We start from the raw sequence: 18,458 nt of genomic DNA, 5'->3' as shown, positions 1-18,458 counted from the left end.
ACTTCTTCTTCAGGAGTGTTCACTGGCACTTTGCAGACAGTTTATCATCTTTATTTTCTCTAAAATCATTTTTAGTACAATTTAAAATGAATAAAAATGTAGACATAGCATTGGTGGCCACCTTCATTCTTATAGTTCCTTCTCCCTCCGGAATTCTCCCAATGTCTTTTTCAAGTCATCTTGTTCGTCGATGCGACATTTTTTGTTATTTTTTGCATAGTATAATCTGTAGAGTATGCAAAAACTGAAAATTCATGGAAATTCGACGAACAAAAAATGTGACCGAAATTGCAAGCTGGCCGGAATTTGGCACACTTACCCTAAGTTTTAAAATTGTAAACCTATTCACAGTGTAAATTGTATACTTTTGGAAAAATCCTGCCTGTTATAAACGTTTAATGTCCTGATCCATTCATGGACCACTTCTAAGGTTCTAAGCCGTTGCCGTGTCATTGCCTTCTGTGTCTTTGTCACTGTACCTATAAATTGCAGAGCCGAGAGAATCAGCCCGGTCTGGATTGTCAGAGAAGAAGGATCTGCGGACTTAGGTCTCTCGGGAATATCTGACTGAGGCTAAAAGCTGTAGCAGCTACAGTAGACTCTCTCTCAATCAATGGGGCAAAATGTCATCCAAATTATCAAGCGATTTGGGCGTCAAATTCATTGTAAATTCCACAAAAAGTGCTCAATTATAAAGATTCATGATAAAATAAGAGAAACAACAGCGAATTTGAGTAAATTTGCTTCAAAATCAAGCGTGAAAATTGCCAACAAAGTTTTTCGCCCTATTGAAAAAGAGCCGATTGAGCAAGAGTCTACTGTAGTATCCTTACGAGAGCCCATGTTGCTCAAATAATGATTGATTGGTGTAAATTAATTTATTGTGAATTTTAAAAATCTGAATGAGTTGTTGAGATTTTATTGTTTGATCTATGTTATTTATTTCAAATCTGGAGTAAAGAAATTCTGAGCTCGTAAGTCTGTTCAGTCGGAAGTTAGCTTTGATGGCCTTATGGGTCTAAATCTAAAGAATCAGAAGAAGCCATTAGGAGAGCTCCTGAAGGAGTTACGCTTTTATTTAATAGTGGTGAAAGTAAAGTATATCATTCAACAGCCTTGAGAAAGAATTTAAAAAGACAGACTGTTATTGTGAATTGCGATTATCTGTTCTTAAGATAGATTTTTCTTGAATTAAGTCTTAATAACCCATTAAAAGGTTAAGTGGATCAACGGATAGAGCATTGACTGTGTGGATGTAGTCAGAACATCTGGCCTAAAATTGTAAAGCGAGGAAAAAGAAGATTGATAGAGCCTTGTTTCTATAATTCTGGGATCACAGGTTTAATACTAGTCAGCTCCAAAATTTTCTGGTGTCTATGAATCTCGAAGACTCAAAGTTTGCTAAAAAATAAATGAAAAAAATGCCCAATCATAAATTCGTAAATTAGTACTACAAAAGATAGTAACAAATTGGCGTTAAAAATAGGACGAAAATTTTCCAATTTTGAAAAAGCTTGTGGCGTTCCTACATAGTAACGATGTTAGAATATAACCGATACTGATAGATTTTTATTAAGGACATTTGTTTATTTTTAAGTGTTTTGGTTGTAATGGGATCTTGGTCACAATAAGCCGATAGGCTTCAGACCTATATCAATGGTAAGGGGGGGGAGGGGGTAAAAAAGGACGAAAAATTGGCGCCGAAAATATTTTGCAGATGTTACGACGTTTCTGTAATTTATTCCGAAGATATCCCCTGCACGTATTCAACTTTTTCTACGTCACTGGACGTGGATTTCCAGGCTTTCTTTTCAGCTCTGGCAATGTCACTCAAAGCGGGCCCTCTGTAACGTCAATCGTTCTGGGAGCAATTTTTGTAAAAAAAACTCTTTTTAACCCTTTAAGGACGATAGGAACACCGGTGTCCCATAAAGAAAATAGTTTTTCATGAAATCCTGAAGATATTTCTTTTTTATGCTTGTACGTATTTGCAAAGTAGTACGTTGAAGGAATCTAGTATATTTTTTAACAAGTCTCCAACTATTTGCTATATAGTAAATTTTTAAGCTCAAATATGGCGAATTTTTAAATTCTCATATTAAAAATTTATTTTAATTTTTTTTATACTTCCAATTTTTTTTAAGCAAAACCGTTTTAGAACAAGAAACTACAATACTCAAATATAATATTTCTCTTTAGATTGAAAATTATCCGTCATTGGTATTGTCAGAAAAATTACTTAAATTTTTGAGTTATTTTTGTCCCTATCGTTCATAGAGACAAAAATACACCAAATTAGATTCTCTTGGCTTTTCGAAGGTTAGATGTAAGACGTTTTACAAGTTTTGTTTATCGGTTTCATTTTTATTGCTGATTTTCGGTCAGCGAAAACTGTTTCGTCCTTAAAGGGAAAGAAACCCCTCTCCCCATCATTTTAAGCGGAAACGTTAAACAAAAAAAAGGAATTTGTGACGATAATTGCTTTCAATGTGTAGAGGTCTAGCTTGGTTCTAATATCACGAGAAAGTAGCTTCTTAAATTAATAGAAATTTTGTTCTTTTTTAAATCTATTTCAAAATATAATTCTAAAATGAAATCCATTCTTAAAAAGGTGTCTTATAACATTCTAGTTCATCTGAGTTCATTTATTCTTATATTTTTACTTGTTTTCTAGAAATTTTTAAAATTATCAATATTTGTATGAGGCCTTTACGAGATTTTCGTAGGAGAAATGCTTTTGTGTTACTTGGCACAAGATATCATGTTTGGTTATCTTGTGAATCACAATCGCCAAAAGTTTCTTAGGATCTACCAAAAGTTTTTCTTGACGTTCTCAGATGTTCCCGAAAAGATGGTCCTTTGTGTGTGAAAATTTGTGAATAATTAGTTTAAAATAGGTCCATTGTGATAGAAAATTGCAATTAGAATGGCTGTTAACTGGCCAATAGTGTACTTGGGCTATCCGGATGAGTGTGTGACTGAAAAGCATGCTTCCTCGGTGGATTTTACCACAAACAAAATTGGAGGAAATCCCGTAAGTAGTTTTGTCTGCATTTGGGGGTTTAATGGGCGCTCCTTGAAAACTTCCTTTTTGCGCCATTCTCCGCAGGATTGGCCAATTTCCGGAATAACTGTACCGAATTGCCCCCTGTGTGGCCTTGCAAGGCCACTCATCCTCCAAATCTATGCTCCCCTGGAAGGTTCACAATTCCACAGAACCCTCTATGTCTTCTCCTGCGTCAATTCCTGCTCCAATCAGTCCAGCAGCTGGCTCTGTGTCCGATCCCAGACACTGGAGAAAACCTTCGAGAAGGAGAACAGTAGGATTCCTCATCAGGGTCCAGAGAGCCAAACGATGAATGTCAATTGGTGCGCTGGAGCCAATGACTGGGACGTTCCGGATGAGTCAAAGATTGCTGATGTTGAGAATTGCAATGAAGAAAATGGGAATACTATCAGTAAGCTGGACAAGATGTCCGATGAGGATGACGAGAGCAATTCCACAGAAGTGGATCTGCTCAATATTATCGAGAATGTCCATATCGATGAGCGCAATGCAAACAGTGGAGCCCAGGAAGGAGCTGCAGCTATCAATAATTCTCCCAAAGCTTCGGCGGAAATTGAAACGGATGAAACAGAGTTGATTATCATTGACACTCCAGAGGCCCCTCAGAGGGATCTTATTGCTCTGTTCAAGCAGAACAGCGTACTCTCTTCCGAACAGGTCAATCTCACCCTCAGAAGTTTCTTCATCTCTGTCGATGAAGAGAACCAATCGTCAGTGGATAATTCTGATCACATCAGGGATCTCATTCACGAGTACCAGAAGAAGGATGATGGTAAGTGATTAAATTTGCAGTTTCTGGGCAGTTTTTAATCATAATTTGAATTTTTTTCAGCAGATTTAAAGAAGAGCCCCGAGGGAGCTAGCGCTGGCGACAAGCGAGGAGAACTCTTGGGAGATGGTGAGCAGTATGAAAAAGGTGTCCCTGCTCATGGTGATGTAATGTTTCATGCATTTATAACGAGAATCCAGGAGAATCCTGGACAAATTTTGAGGTAAGAGAAACATTTGAAGTTAGTTGCATGAAACTTCATAGAAACATCAATGAAACATTCAAAAATTCCCAAAATAATTATTTTAAAGCATTTGTTATTAAATTAATTCGTAATGCAGGTCATTATATATTCACTTATCCGTACAAAAAACTCCTTCCTAATTGCCCTAAATTGCCCAAATTACCTTAAAATCGTGCTTAGGTTGAATTATGCAGCGATTAAAATATTCATGAAGGTTTGCGCTGTAATTTTAACCAATTTAGGCTGTTTTGAACCAAAAAAAGTATATTTAAATTTAAAAGGGGATTCTCAATAATACTTTGGTATATATAGAATAGTTAGAAGGTCAAACAAGTCCTCAAGTTTCTTCAATAAAGAAAAAGTTAAAGAAATTCGCGGAATGCTCGAACTTAAGAGTTATTGAGCAAGTATATGCCATTGCCGCTTTATAACCAATTGAAATTAATTTAATTAACAATACAAAGGCTGTAGGTATATCACGGGAATTTTAGGCCTTGAAGAACATTAATACAGAAGCAGAAAAAGAATTTGCAATTAATTTTTAATTAACGATTATCGGTATTTTACCAATTCATTACACTGTGCAACGATGATTTTGTCCCTGGGTTTTCATGCTATTTTTTCTACTGCTAGGGTCAAATGATTTACGAAAATAGTTATCATTTTGATTTCATTTGGATTTTGCGCCTGGAATCTAGGCAAAACCGTTTTCGCCGTTTTTGATACTTGGGTGCCTATATCTCCGATTCTCCGATATCACCGATTATGGTGATTTTTATATGACATTTTAAATTTTTAATTTTAAATATTATTTTATTACTTGGAAACTTGTATAAAACTTTAACGTATGTGATATACAAATACATAAGTAAAAATACAAGTTCAAAAACTAGTTTTAGATTTACTTCGACGAAAATCACGTAATTATGAGGTAAAAATTGTAGGATTGTAGATAAATGTAGGAATTTTTTTTTAAAGAATTATAAAAAGAAATGAATTTAGAAAAAGGATTTTTTGCAAAGTTTCCATATGTAACTGGTATGTAAAAGGTAAAATAGATACTTATTGATTCTAAAACGTCAATTTAACAAGAAATATTCTTTGAAATATTTAAAATTTTGCAATATGCAGTTAATATGCCTTTTTTGTAATAGTCTTTTGAGATTGAAATAACACTGAAATCTTACTGAAGATATTGTTTGAGTTATTACCTTGTATTATATCTAAACACATTTTATAATGCAATAAGTATTAATAAAGTCCTACAATTGTAAGAAAAGTGAAAATAATACTCTGGGTTATCTAAACTTGAAAAGAAAAAGTCAAAATGTGCGAAATAGTGAAGTTTTTCTTTAGTTGGCTGAGTGCTCGTTTTTCGTTTGAACCTCAATATCGAGGTTAAAAAATAATCTGAGAGAAAAGTTGTACATGGACGAAAATGTAGCTGATTAAATTCTCTATCAAACCCACAAAACAGATTGTTAGGGACAGTCCTAGTTTTCGAGATATTCTTGATTAAAATTGCTAAAAATTTCGATTTTTCCATGTTTTCTGACATATTTGAGACTACAGCGCCCCTGGTGTCAGTTGTACGAACTTCATCTGTTCAGAGGATTTATCGGGCATCTAAAGGAGAACAAATTATTCTATAGTGAGAAATAAATCGGTTCAGTAGAATTGGAGATATAGGCACCCAAGTATCAAAAAACGGCAAAAACGGTTTTGCCTAGATTCCAGGCGCAAAATCCAAATGAAATCAAAATGATAACTATTTTCGTAAATCATTTGACCCTAGCAATAGAAAAAATAGCATGAGAACCCAGGGACAAAAAAAAAGTTCAAAATTGTTGCACAGTGTTATCGATTGAGACCAGGAGAGATGTATAAATTTTTTATGACTTAAAAAAATTAAAAGTAAGCAAATTTTTCAGTCAGAAATTTTGCATGGACTAAATATCCGCTTTGTTTCAAAATTGTATCGAAAAAATCCAAGGGGCATATTCGGTAGGAGGTCAGCGAAGACTAGAGGGCGATATCTGTTTCCCATTTCGATTTCAAGTCTGCGGGGGAACAAAAATATGACAATGTCATGACAAACTTTCGTGATAAACTCCTGTAGCCGATCGGCCGCAAAGTTTCACGATAACAGAAAAATTAATGGAATTTATCTCCTATTTTTCCGCGTGAGTTTCCGGGGAAATAAACACTAATATTCCGCTTGAAATTCTGCAGAGTTATCAGCTTTTTTTCGCGTGGATTTCCTTGAAAAAAAATCTCAAGTATTTTCTTGCAATTAATCTAAGAGCATTCCCTGGAAATTGAAACAAAATTTCCATTAAATATTCAGAGTATATTTTCTGGTATCTTTCCGGCCAAAACTGCATGGAAGTAAACGCGAAAATTCCGCATTTGTTTTTCGTCCTAACGCTATAATTCTTGCGAGCTAGACATATTCAAATGTATGATATGGTAGCAATATTTTCAACTCAAAATTAAAAAAAAACTGAGTGTTCGTCTGATAGCTGAATACTCTCCAAGTTCCAAGTTGCCAATTGGCACAGATCCTGCATTTATTTGTGGAAATTCTTTATGAAAATTCCACGCCATTTTTAATCAATTTTAGGAATTATTTTAAATAAAAATATTTTAAAAAAAATCCACTGGAAAAGTCGTGGAATTCCGTAATATGGAGTATATTCCGTAAAACCATGGAAACTTCTAAGGCCGTTGCATGGAAAACTCCGCGGAGAATTTCGTGGAAATAAAGAGGATTTTTCCGAATTTAAGGGCTGACTGCCGATTATACCGCTAATAAATCCATAGGAAAAGACGTGGAAATATTCGTCACAGAAAAGTCCATGAAAACTCGCGGATATTTCTTATTAGACGGTCCTATACAGAGTTCCGCAAAGGTCCATGGAACACTAGGAAGAAATTTAGCGTCAAATTCCATCTCGTAAGTACGCAGATTTTTAGCGGGAAAATCCAAGAAAATTCACGCGGATTTCTAGCGAAAAAATCAAATCAAATGGCAGAAAAGACTGCTGGAAATCCAGTGGAATCGCCGTGGTCATTTTCGACTTATTTTCCCGATCTTATCAAATAAAAAAAAATAAATAAATTTGTCATATGACATTGTCATACTCTTACAGAATTCCCATACTGGAAAATAACATTACAGTTAAATTGAAAAAAAAAAAATCTAGGACACAAACAAATCAATCCTACCGATATTTTACCGATTGGGACTAAATTAATCTCAAATTATACAAATAAAAAAGTCTTTTAGATTATTTACCTTTGAACCTTCAAAAAGGGTTTGGAAGAAATTTGTAATAGCAAAGTTTTTTGCTATTGCAAAGAAACGAAAAACTATGGTTTCGGATCGGAACTACAAAACGACGGTTCCATTCCATACTATTCTATTTCAGAGGAACAACGGTGCTAGGAACAACGAGAGCTATCTCGTAGTAATATAATTCTAAGTCGACTTAGTCGGAAAAAAGAGCCTCAAGTAGGTCAGTGGATAAAGTAGTAGCTCTAAGATTGTGAGGTCTTGGGTTCAAAGCTGAGTAGCAGCAGAAAAAGAGTTCTCATGCCATATCGGCTTTCAATTCGTCCAGCGAATGAATGAATGGTGAATATTGGCAAAGAAGTGAACCGCCTAAACAATAGAGCCTATCTATTAAATAGAGAAAAAAAGAACAAAAAAAAGAAAAAATATGAAGAGAAGGTCTGAGATTTGATCACAGAACCTTTGCATTGATGATGGCATATTTTTCGGTTGCGCCACGAACTCTCTTACTTCTCTAAGCAAATGGTCAAGAGTTTTGTATCGTCAATTTTTCTAATTTACGTGATGTTTTGTCTGTTTTCAGTAGTTACATAATTATTCTTCATTTTTCACGACTGAGGCACATTTTAAGAATCCAATGAATGATTCTAGAAGACAATTATATACAGTTGGAAATGCAAAAAATGACTAAAATCTTAGAAAAATTGCAATAGTAAACAATGAAATTTTGACAGTTCTCACACAAATTTCATTACACAAACATAATTTTACTAATATTATGCTACACTGAGGAAAAAAGAGAGTGCGATTAACTTTTTTTCCTCATAACTTTAACACTTTTTAGGTGTAAAAATATATCAACATTTTTTAATGTTAATTTTATACCTTTTTAAGGGTAAAATTAATATAGAAAAGGGTAAATTTAACCCCCAATACACATAAAAAGGGTAATGTTTACACTGGTTTTGGATCAATACTGCAGTGTAAAATTAACATTTCCGGAATGTTATTTTAACTTTTTCGGATTTCTCTCAGTGTAGTATCATACGACAAATGTAATAGTAATTTTACGATTTCCAACCAAAATGCTTGTAATATTACGCAACTTTTCCCATACACAACTTTATTTCTTACACAATTTTTTACTGTGCACAAACAAGTTCGTAAAAGTTTGTACTTTTTTTTCACAAACATTGTTCGTAGCATTTTTTGTACTTCTACAAACGTTTGTTCGTAAACATACAAAAAATGTTCGTAAAATTTTGTCATTTGTTCGTAACTTTTTGCTAGACAAATGTTTGTAAAAGTACAAAAAAAACTCGTAAAATCATCATCTCATGAACAGTGTTTGTGAAAAAAGTACAAACTTTTACGAACTTGTTTGTGGTTTATAGGATTTATGAGCATTTCATAATTATACAATATGTAAGATTAAAATAACCGAGGTCTTGGAAATCGGGCAAAGTAGCGCGACTGGTGGTGGTGGCCCAACAAGGATACTCTTGTTAAGGGTGCGTTTGTACTCACAGCTGAAGAACAACTGATTGTCTGCAAGAGCGTTATGCCAGAGGAAGGCATGAGTGCTCCAGGCCCATAGTCTTATGCACATCGGAAGGCAAGCTCACTGTAGGGCGTTAAAGATGCACACCCTTCACCTCCCACTCAGAGGGCTAACCCTAGGGACAAGGCACATTGTGTACCCAATCAGTCTTTAGGGATTTAAAATAACGGCAGGGTCTTTAGCCGCGGAACCGATTCGTCTTACAAATAGGAATTTATAAACATTAACGATAAATTTTGCGAAATATATTTTTTTCTTTGTAGATAATCTCTTAAGAAATAAATAAATATGAATGAGGAAATTAACAATTTCTGTATTTTTTTTAGATACTCTCGGAATACAGTGCCATTACTCATAAGCTACTTAAAGGAGTCCATTCCAAAGTGCACATACTGTGGCAGTGATTTAATCTGTGAGGTGCAAATATTGCCAACGATTATTCCTCATCTCCAGTTGGAAAACTGTGATGCGGCCCCCATTGAATTTGGCAATGTGCTCATATACACATGTGCTAAAAATTGCTGGGATACGCCGGACAAAATGCGAATTGAGACGGTGATTGTGCAGCAAGAAACCTAAGAAATTATTAATACCTTCCCCAGAAAGAGGAGCACTAAAATTTATCTGTAGTGTCTAAAAAAAAATAATTTAATAAAAATTCAGCTGGAGAGAGCATTAACAACTTTAGTGATTGGAGTCAATATTGAAGAAAAAAAATAGAGTTTATTGGATTGTGTGTAATAGGAACGTTACAAGAATTGCGTCACAGACTCAATAGGAATCTATATTTGAATTTAATCTTATATTGTTCACAATATTTCTGTACGAATGTTCAAAGAAAAAAAAATTTATCACGTAGAATTGTGCATCTTTCGAGGAAAGTCCTAAAATATATTGATAATAGAAATTAAGCATTGTTTTTGAATTGGTTTTTTTTTGGGAAGTTGTTGACCCCTTGGTGATCTTATCAGAGACACGCGAATACGCAACTTCTAATCCACTCAGTTTTTCTGCATTATTTCTCGAAATAACATCTGATAGGAGGAGACAGGATCGTTAGTCTTCCCAGAAATTGCATTTAGAGATCCCTAAGGGTGTGATTAGGCAACGAACTGTGATAAACCAAGTCTAGAAAGTGATTTCTAGGGAAAAAAGTGCACAATATTCGCAAAAAAGTGTGGTTATTACGTAATATTTTCGCAAATTCCTCCAAGGAACAAAAGAAATGCTGCATTTAGGGCAGAATTTGAGAAGGTCAGTGAGATTTCGAAGGGTATCCTTGTCCTCGGGGAGCTAATGAGTCAATATTCTACAGGTGGTTCTCCACAGCTTCCCAGAAGATCATTTCCCAGCCTATCAACAAGATTCTGATAGCAAATCGCGGAGAGATCGCGTGTCGTGTTGTCAAAACAGCCCGCCGTCTGGGTGTTCAGACCGTGGCAGTGTACTCAGATGCAGATGCCAATTCCCTGCATGTCCAGGTGGCCGATGAGGCATATCACATTGGGCCACCACCCTCCCAGCAATCCTATTTGCGTGCCGATAAGATAATCCAAGTGGCGAAAGCTGCCAGATGTCAAGCCATCCATCCAGGTTATGGTTTTCTGTCCGAGAGTGTGGAGTTCTCAGACATGTGTCAACAGGAAGGGATCATCTTCATGGGACCACCAGCTTCAGCAATCCGCGACATGGGTATCAAGAGTACTTCCAAGCACATCATGGCAGCTGCAGGTGTCCCAATCATCAATGGGTATCACGGAGAGGATCAGTCAGATGAGAAGCTAATAGCTGAAGCCCAGAAAATCGGTTTCCCGCTGATGATCAAGGCTGTTCGTGGCGGAGGCGGAAAAGGCATGAGAATAGCAGAAAATGAGAGTGACTTCCTAACCCAACTCAATTCTGCCCGGACAGAATCCGAGAAAGCCTTTGGGGACAGTTCAATGCTCCTGGAGAGATTTGTCAGATCCCCAAGACACGTAGAAGTCCAGATCTTTGCCGACAGGTACGGCGATGCTGTCTATCTGTTCGAAAGGGATTGCTCAGTGCAGCGCAGGCATCAAAAGATCATCGAAGAAGCTCCAGCTCCAGGTTTGTCAGAGCAACTTCGCAGAGAACTGGGTGAGGCAGCTGTGAGAGCAGCCAAGGCTGTTGGGTACGTAGGAGCGGGAACTGTCGAATTCATCCTAGACAAAGAAGATCTCTCCTTCCACTTCATGGAGATGAACACTCGCCTTCAGGTTGAGCATCCCATCACGGAGATGATCACAGGAACAGATCTAGTTGAATGGCAGATTCGTATAGCTTCCGGAGAGCCACTGCCCGTCACCCAGGAACAGATCATTCGCCGTGGACATGCTTTTGAGGCTCGAATATACGCTGAGAATCCGCGTGGGGGATTCCTTCCGGGAGCTGGACCTCTCGATCATCTTTCAACTCCCACTCCTGACCAAAATGTCCGCGTGGAGACGGGAGTCCGGCAAGGAGATGAAGTTTCTGTCCACTACGATCCCATGATCGCCAAACTTGTGGTCTGGGGAGAGAACCGTACCCAAGCCCTGGACAGTTTAATTGCTCGGCTCAGGGATTATCATGTGAGTAAAGAGATCAAAGGGTGACTCATCCAAAGAAACCATTGACATTAACATGAAACATGTTTCATGAAACCGTGTAAACCTAGTTCAGTATGATCCGGGAAACTTGAAATTTTTTCATGAAACTCAGCTTCTCAACTTCGTCAGTTAAAAGTTAAATCAGCATTTGTCGTAATTTCCTTTTGCCAACTTTTCAGGAGACGAAATTTTCAGTTCAGAATTATTTTTCTTAAAAATGCGCCCCGAATACGATACTTTTGAGTCGAAATAATAAAAGTGGTACTAATAAATTGTAAGTTAACTTGAGAAAATCTTCATAAAATGTTTCAAAAGCTGAGATATTGAGATATACGAGATATACAGTAGGTGTCAAAAGTTTTTTGCCTCATGTATGATCGGGAAACGAGGTGCAAAAAATGATAGAAAAAGTTACATTTTCGAATTTTTCTTTTTACAAATTAGTTGCCTGTAATCTATAGATTTAGATCATATTTATATATTTAAAAAAAATTGTTTCATATAAAAAATTATTGTTTTCCGAAAGTTGATCATTTTTGATTCGTCAAAAGTTTGTTACCTCATTCAAAAAACTAATTCAAAATGGTCAAAACTTGCAACCAACTTTATGTAATCCAGTTATATTTTGAGTTTATGTCATTTGAGAGGCAATTGGTGGGTTTGTATGTTTCTAAAATTGTCAATGGAGAATATATGTATATAAAAGTATTGATAAATAACAAGAAATATTCTGTTTTTTGATAATTTATAATTTAGGTTAAAAATGGCGAATTACAAAAAAGTAAAAGAAGGGAAATTGTCCAGATATACTGCCGGAATGAATCTTCGTCGGCAATTGTTTAATTTTCTTTCAAAATGAGCTTGTTTTTGTAACAGTAAAGACCTGTGTCCCTTCACTAACCAACTGTCTTTCAATTTATGAAGCAGACATCATTGGGTTACTATCAGAGCTACTTACAATGCTGTTATCAGGCCTCTGAGTCGATGCCCTAGGTCTGCCAGTAACGTTTTTCAGATGTACTCGTACCTCATTACTATAATATTTGAATATTTGATGTATAACCTTTCGTGATTTTCCATAAAATTCGGCAATTAACGACGCAGATTCATTCCTGCGGTATCTTTGGACGATTTCCCACCTACAACTATTTCTAACATGCCATTTTAACCTAAATTATGAATTATTAAAAAACAGACTATTTCTTGTTATTTATCATCACTCTTAAACACATGTATTTTACCATATACAACTTTAGGAATGTCCATACCCACCATTGGCCTCTCAAATGACATAAATTCAAAATATATCCGGTTTATTTTAAGTTAGTTGCATGTTTTTGATCATTTTAAGTAACTTTTCAAATGAGGCAACAAACTTTTGACACATGAATAATGAACAAATTTTGGAAAACAATTATTTTTTATATGAAATAAAATGAAATAATTTTTTCGACATGCATAAATAAGATCTACGGATTACAGGTAATTAATTCGCAAAAAGAGAAATATTAAAAAGTACTTTTCTCTATCGTTTTTGCACCTGGTTTCCCGAACATACATGAGGCAACAAACTTTTGACACCTACTGTATGTTCGGTATGTTCGATGAAACACAATAAGATTTTATTGTGACTTCCATCGTTTATAAAGCCGTAACTTCCAATGTATGGAGATCTTGGAAGTTACGACAATTTTCAAAAATGCATTATCAATTGTGGAGCTCAGAATGAAAAATGAACATATCCTATGCTTTAACCATAGGATATGTGTTCATTTTTCATTCTGAGCTCCACAATTTCAAAGACTCTAGTGATAATAAGCGCCTTTATTTGACTAAATTAATCAATTGAACTCTTATGCCTGTCCCTAAAAGCTTTTATTTCATAAACTTTATTGAATAAATTTTGTGCGCCACGTCGTTTGTTTTGTTTTGAATTAATGACAGATGAGTAGGGATTTCTTCTCACTTTTTTTTCGCAAATATTGAATTAAAATGATTTAATGTTGCATTATTCGCACTGTCTTTGGATATTTGGAAGAGTTTGTGAACGTTTTAATGAGAAATATTGCAATTTTGCTGCAAATTACAAGCCACGCAAGTGAGCAAAAGAAGTTACGGCAAATGCTGATTAGAGAAAATTTTGTATGAAAATTTGTCGTAACTTCCCCAAAAATGGGAGTTATGACAAATTCTGATAATTTTTTATTAATTAAAGGCATTTACGATAATTTTTATTAAAAAAATAATTTTTAATGGGCTTATAAAAGTTTCTTTTTCTTAAGTGCGTTTAATAAACAAAATTACGCCGATTCTAAATATGTATATATCCCAAAATCGCAAAAATGAAGTTACGACAAGTGCTGATTTAACTGACGACTTTTGGAGAAACTCAAGAATTCCTAATAAAGAAATAGGAGAAACAAGGAAGCATTCTAATGATTTCCTGAATCTGAAATGTTTCAGAAACATGAATTCTGAAACAAAGTTTAAATAAATCAGATACATTATGTTTCATGAAACTGACTAAATTAGTTGCATGAAACAAGGAATATCAGAAACTTTCGCTAAACCCAAGAAACGAGTAACTTAACTGGGAATGGGTTGTAAAATGAGTCACTCTTTGGAAAAGGCATCCTATTTCCTGAATCCACTATCTTTTCCGCTTTACAGATTACTGGTCTGGAGACAAACGTAAACTTCCTCCTGGACTTGGCAAATCATCCATCTTTCCGTGCAGCTGACGTCCATACTGGTTTTATTCCTCAGCATTTTGATACCCTCTTCCCGCCACTAATTGTCTCTGAGTCTTCCTTAATCCAAGCAGCCGTAGCTGTTGTTGTCAATGAGCTGAATGCCGCCGTGTCCAATGGTGCAGCTTCCGGAGGAGCTTCCAATCAATTCAACGATGCCAATAACTTCCGCCTCAACCACGTTGCTGTACGAGAGTTCCAATTCAAGGCCAACGACAAGGTGAACACTGTTCAGGTCACAAGTTCCGATGGCCTCCTAAAAATTCGTGTGAATGATGGAGAATGGAGGAATGTCCAATGGAAGTGTATTCCAGATGCTAACAGATTCTGCCTTCGATGCACAATTGATGGAGTTTTTGGGAATTTTAGTGCTGTCATCTCGCCCCAGGAAGTGGCAATCTTTACGGATGCTGGGAAAACGGAGCTAGAAGTGATCCCTCCAAAGTTCCTGAGTTTGGCTGGTGAAGGAGGAGCTGCAGCTCACAATCAGGTTGTGTCACCGATGCCTGGTGTCCTGGACAAGGTCTTCGTGAAGGCTGGGGACAAGGTCAAGGCAGGAGATCCTCTCGCTGTGATAATTGCCATGAAGATGGAGCATATGCTCAAGGCACCTAAGGATGCTGTGGTGAAGAGTGTGGGGGGGCAACCGGGACAGAACATGGCCAAAGGGGCTGTTATTGTGGCCTTTGAGAGTGAGGACAAGGAAGATGGACAGTGATTCTTTAGGGATTTTTTTCTAACACCAGAATTGCATTTATTTTTAAGTACAAACCCAGCTGTACCTTGACCAAATAAAGTAGCCTCATGTTGGCTTGTATAAATCGAATCCGAATATTTTATTACCCTTATTACCCCATTTAAACCAAAGTTTTCTTAACCCTCTAACGGTGCTATCACACTAAGATTTTCGCAATTTAATTTTAAATTTAATTGAGCATTAAGATTTCTAGAATTTACTTGAAAATTCTCACAGCCAGGACACATTTTGCAAGAAATTTGCTCAATTTTAAATAATGCCGCGAGATTTTTTGGTTATGAATGACTGAAAAATTTGTCATAGGCCTTAAAATGTCTTATAAATCACTTATCTGTTGTGCAGAAGGATCCCCAAAGCCAGAAGAAAGAATTGTAGGGACAGGGCTCATGAAGAAACTCTCATACAGTCTTATTGAAAATCTGTATAGTCATATAAACAGGAGATTTCTTGGCACAATAATTTATTTCGAATGACTGCAGGAACTTAGCAAATTGCTCTCGATACTGGAGCTTCACTCCCGTACAAGTTTATCATTGTACTTATTTTTGGCCACAAATAATATTAATTACGAGTAAAAAAATTTTGTAAGAACAATTTTCTTCAAAAGACTACTTGTTTAACTGCAATAAAATTGAAATTAATGAGCAATTTTAACATTTTAATTTGCTGAATTCAAATTAAATTCAGCAACCACATTTATGTTATTTTAACATATTTAAACAGGTTTTTGTGGACTAAGTATTAGTTTATGATAATATTTTGCGTATGATCTAACATTAATAGGTCAATCATTCCATGAATAATACGAACCAGTGACAAATTCATAGAAATTGACGAAATTGACGAAATTGACCATCAAATATTCAAAAATTGGCCCACCGGTCGAGTCGTGGAACCCGGTCGAGTGAGGGTACTTTACATTTTACTCAATAAGATTCAAAATGGACAAAAAAGAATTCTATTTTAGTATGTAGAGATGAAACTAATATAATAATAAATGAACTTGTATATAATTACATTTTGTATATTAAGAAAAAACAAAAAACCTGAAATTTCTATCAAGAAATTTAGTACGGTAAAAAAATTCTTGAAGTGGCACATATTAAGGGGACAATATAGTACACCTTATAAGAAGTGATAGTTTTCGGTTTCTACTGCAATTAACAAATTACGAATTCTATTTTCAAATAAAATTTTGATAAATTAGTATTCAGTTAAGTAACTTTTGGAAAAAATAAGCGCTTAACAACGAAGGATCATTAAGGAAATCAGGGTTTGGCACTATTCTAATGTGATTGTATTTCCTGTAGTGTGGATATCTACTTAAACTATTCAAAATTAGTCACATTCGAGAGATTTACCTTGTGGTCAATCTTTTCTTTTACCTTGAACAGAATTGAGGTCCTTAGACCGTCCTGCCCATTCCAAAAGATCAATATTTTTTTGACTGAACCACTTTTAAAAACTCTTGGCAGTGTGTTTGGGATTATTAGCTTGGTTAAAACTTAAAAACCAAAAGCAAATTCTCTTCGATGTTGAAGTACATGTCTTGTCCAAAGATATCCTTGTAAAGATATCCTTGTTAGTTTATATTGCTTGATATTCCATATACAGACCATACACCACTTCGCAAAATGTAATCCCATACTATAAAATTACCACCTCTAAGTTATACGTTCTTAATAATGTATCAAGGACAAAATTTTTGAGACATCTAATATTTTATTATGTCATATCGGTCATATCCAATGATATTAAACAGGAATACATCAATTCAAGGAATATTATTCCAGAATTAAAAGTCCTTCTGGTTCTTTAACAAAAATCAATCAACAGGTGCGGTTTTGTTTGAATATTAACTCTGTACATCTGGCAACACTTCTAAACTGGGTATTTTTACATAAAATTGACTTTTAGTAATGCTGATACATGAGTTTACTTTTTCAAATTTTGTTCAATTTTTTCCTTTATTTTCGGTACGGCAGGCAGCAAAAGAATTCAATTTTACTATAAGAACAATGGCAGAATATTCTCCATATGTAGTTATTCTTTCTCGAAATTTTCAAGTTTTTTAAGTGATTTTTAAATTGGATTATAAATACTTATTGAATTATTGGTTCTCTTACTTGAACAATACCATTTATAAAAAAAATCTTAGTTATCCTAAACTTTTTTATATAAAGCCTGTACATCTGCACCAACGGCTTTATTTACGCGATTTTTCAGTTCTCACAAATTTAATTTACGAAAATTTGTGGCATTAATGCTTACAAATGATCAAAAATACAGGAATAAGGTAAAGTACCCTCGAGTCGGCCGGTTCCTCAACTCGGCCAGTTGAATTATGTAACCATTTTTTTTAACGTTTTATAGTCAATTTCTATGAAATTTTCACTGATTTACGTTAAATATAATATAGTAGACCTTATAATGTTAGATCGGTAAGACCATATTATAGCAAATTTAAGTAAATTGAATAAATACTCCCACTGGCCGAGTTGAGAAACCGGCCGACTACAGGGTACTTTACCTTATAATGAATTCTAAAATTAAAGTAAATTTCAGGTAATATTTTCAGAGAAAACGAAAGTGTGCTATTTAAATTGGCCGCACGAATTATACCTAAACTCATAAAAACACAAAAACACGTGGTTTTCAGATAAAAATATTAAATAATTATCATTTTTATTTATAATGGGCATTATATTTTCTAAAAAAACATGATCAGGTATAAAGATTGATATTGTATCATAAAACATCAAAATAGGGAAATCGCAAAAGGTGTGTTATTTATCTTGCCGCCACTGTATATAATTACGTTAAGTCGTCTCTCGGCTTAAATCGTAAATGTGTCTAGGGCATTAAAAATTAATCATATAAAAATTCATACGTTTGGTACAATTAAAAACCAATTTTAACTCCTTCGTCTCTTTTGGGACTCTGAGTACCCAAAGCAGCATATGAATATTCAGTGAAAAATAATGTTTTTTAATTTTTCAGAACTGAGAAAAATTCAATCTTTTGGATGATTACAAACTATAAGGATGTCCAAATGTAAGATATTTTTCGTAGGACCTTAATTAATTCCTGAGCTTAGATATTTTTGATTAAAAAATGGTGAAATTGGCTTGCAGCATATGCTGCGGTCCGGAAAGAGTTAATCGTGGAATTTGCCATAATTTGTATCGCGTCAAAGTTCGAAAACTTCATGTTTCTAGAACCGAGAAGTGTATGTAAATATTTTTTATTATGATTACCCTTTCAGTGCGTGAAGAATTTTGGGACGAGACTGTACAATACAGGAAACACCTCAACAGCAAATACCGGTATGAAAACAATATTTATGAAAATATAGTTACTAATCTCAGTACCAACTAACTTTTTTTTAACAAAAGTAGTAAGGTAA

At 35.0% G+C, this 18,458-nt stretch overlaps 2 protein-coding genes across 3 annotated transcripts; both read left to right on the top strand.

Moving 5' to 3' along the window:
- Nucleotides 1-2,788: 2,788 nt before the first annotated feature.
- Nucleotides 2,789-9,847, top strand: LOC129809979 (programmed cell death protein 2-like). Of its 2 annotated transcripts, none has more exons than XM_055860159.1 (4): nt 2,789-3,034; nt 3,110-3,839; nt 3,903-4,059; nt 9,263-9,847. In XM_055860159.1, the coding sequence occupies exons 1-4, from the start codon at nt 2,927-2,929 to the stop codon at nt 9,513-9,515; spliced, it is 1,248 nt and encodes a 415-aa protein (XP_055716134.1). In that variant the 5' UTR covers nt 2,789-2,926; the 3' UTR covers nt 9,516-9,847. The 2 variants fall into 2 exon arrangements, with proteins under 2 accessions (XP_055716134.1, XP_055716133.1); XM_055860158.1 differs by having other exon boundaries at nt 2,793-3,034; nt 3,900-4,059.
- A 32-nt stretch (nt 9,848-9,879) lies between these two features.
- On the top strand, nt 9,880-15,121 carry LOC129809978 (methylcrotonoyl-CoA carboxylase subunit alpha, mitochondrial). Its single transcript, XM_055860157.1, has 3 exons — nt 9,880-10,190; nt 10,252-11,527; nt 14,216-15,121. Exons 1-3 carry the CDS (start codon nt 10,162-10,164, stop codon nt 15,011-15,013), a joined length of 2,103 nt encoding a protein of 700 aa, XP_055716132.1. The 5' UTR covers nt 9,880-10,161; the 3' UTR covers nt 15,014-15,121.
- The last annotated feature ends 3,337 nt before the right edge of the window (nt 15,122-18,458 follow it).

Source organism: Phlebotomus papatasi, chromosome 1 (assembly GCF_024763615.1).
Source record: "Phlebotomus papatasi isolate M1 chromosome 1, Ppap_2.1, whole genome shotgun sequence".
Lineage (NCBI taxonomy): Eukaryota > Metazoa > Arthropoda > Insecta > Diptera > Psychodidae > Phlebotomus > Phlebotomus papatasi.
Note: the sequence above shows the minus strand (reverse complement) of the source record. Positions and strands in the feature narration are given on the sequence as shown.